Source organism: Gekko japonicus, unplaced genomic scaffold, assembly GCF_001447785.1.
Source record: "Gekko japonicus isolate JY-2015 unplaced genomic scaffold, Gekko_japonicus_V1.1 scaffold2529, whole genome shotgun sequence".
Classification (NCBI taxonomy): Eukaryota; Metazoa; Chordata; class Lepidosauria; order Squamata; family Gekkonidae; genus Gekko; species Gekko japonicus.
In genome coordinates, this window is record NW_015169255.1 from 189,458 (window position 1) to 191,313 (window position 1,856).

Genomic DNA, 1,856 nt, shown 5'->3' on the forward strand with positions numbered 1-1,856 from the left:
CCGCTCTGAGACTCCTTTGGGTAGTGAAGGGCCATGGGGTAGAAATCCAATCTCCTCCTCCTCCTCTTGCAGTGTGGGAAGTCCTTCAAGAAGCGCTACACCTTCAAGATGCACCTCCTGACCCACATCCAGGCCATCGCAAACCGCCGGTAGGGCACAGAGTTGCATTTGGAGTGTGTGTGTGTGTGTGGGGGAGACAATGGTGCATAGCCTAGGGTTGCCAACCCTGGGTTGGGAAATTCCTGGAGATTTGGGAGGTGGAGCCAGGGAGGGGAGGGGCCTCAGCAGGGTATAATGCCAAGGACCGTGGTCCCCAAGGGAACCGTTCTCTGTAGGTGAGAGGTCAGTTGTAAATGCGGGTGATCTCTAGCCCCTCCTGGAGGCTGCTGTGATGGCTGCTTCCTTCTCCTCCTCCCCGGGGGCAGGTTCAAGTGCGAGTTCTGCGACCACGTCTGCGAAGACAAGAAGCTGCTCCTCAACCACCAGCTCCTGCACATCAACGACAAGCCCTTCCGCTGCGGCCTCTGCTCCTACGCCACCGTGCGCGAGGACTTCCTGCTCTCCCACATGGCCGTCAAGCACACAGGTGAGAGCACCAGGCCGCGGGGAAGGGGGCGGGTGGAGGCGGCACCCCTTTGCCAGTTTGAACGGCTGGTAACAGGTGGCCGGGCCGTGCGCCACCTGCAGGCTTGGAAGGGGAGGAAGGCGGGAGCCCTGCCGGCCCTCTGGCTCCCCCCCCCCCTGCCCGCCCGCCCTCACTGAAGGCCTCGGCCTCGTCCTGCCTGCAGGAGGCAAGCCCTTTGCCTGCGAGCTCTGCCACTTCACCACCAAGCACAAGAAGAACCTGCGCCTCCACGTCCAGTGTCGCCACGCGGAGAACTTCGAGGACTGGGTGCAGCAACACCCGGAGGAGCCCCCCTGCCGCCGCCGCCCCTTCTTCACCCTCCAGCAGATCGAGGAGCTGAAGCAGCAGCACAGGCAGGGCCAGCCGGCCGCGGAGGCAGCCACCCCCCGCCCATCGGTGAGCACGCCCGTCTCTCTCCCTGCCATAAGGACACCAGAGGAGCCAAATGTTGGACCAGGCCCACAACCCCTCCCGTCCAGCACTCTCTCTCTGGGTCACGTCACACAGGGGCCGAAAACACCAGGGGCCCCCCCCCCATCGGGGGCCCCGCCCGTCTCTCTCCCTGCCATAAGGACACCAGAGGAGCCAAATGTTGGACCAGGCCCACAACCCCTCCCGTCCAGCACTCTCTCTCTGGGTCACTCACACAGGGGCCAGAAAACACCAGGGGCCCTCAGGAGGTCCAGTGGTGGGGCTAATAGCCACTGATGGACTTTTGCTCTTAACGTAAGAACATAAGAGGAGCCAATGTTGGATCAGGTCAAAGGCCCATCCAGTCCAACACTCTGTGTCACACAGTGGCCAGAAAGACCAGGGGCCATCAGGAGGTCCAGCAGTCCCACCCCCCCAAGCACCAAGAAGACAGAGCATCGGCTAATAGCCACTGATGGACCTCTGCTCCATATGCTTATCTAATTCCCTTTTGAAGCCGTCCATGCTTGTAGCTGCCACCACTTCCTGTGGCAGTGAATTCCATGTGTTAATTACTCTTTGGGTGAAGAAGTACTTCCTTTTATCCGTTCTAACCCGACCGCTCTGCAGTTTCATGGAGTGCCCACAAGGAGTTCTTGTATTGTGAGAAAGGGAGAAAAGTACCTCTTTCTCTACCTGCTCTTTCCCATGCATAATCTTCTAAACCTCAATCATGTCACCCCTCAGTCGTCGTTTCTCCAAGCTAAAGAGCCCTAAGCGCCTTAACCTTTCCTCATAGGGAAAGTGTTCCAACCCCTTT

At 59.5% G+C, this 1,856-nt stretch overlaps 1 protein-coding gene across 1 annotated transcript in view; it reads left to right on the forward strand.

The window, feature by feature from the left end:
- Positions 1 to 1,856, forward strand: part of ZNF335 (zinc finger protein 335) — a 24,693-nt gene that overhangs the window by 12,894 nt on the left and 9,943 nt on the right. The window contains exons 14-16 of the mRNA XM_015416506.1: positions 73 to 149; positions 426 to 586; positions 789 to 1,021. Coding sequence (XP_015271992.1) covers positions 73 to 149; positions 426 to 586; positions 789 to 1,021 — 471 coding nt within the window. The remainder of the gene's footprint in view (positions 1 to 72; positions 150 to 425; positions 587 to 788; positions 1,022 to 1,856) is intronic.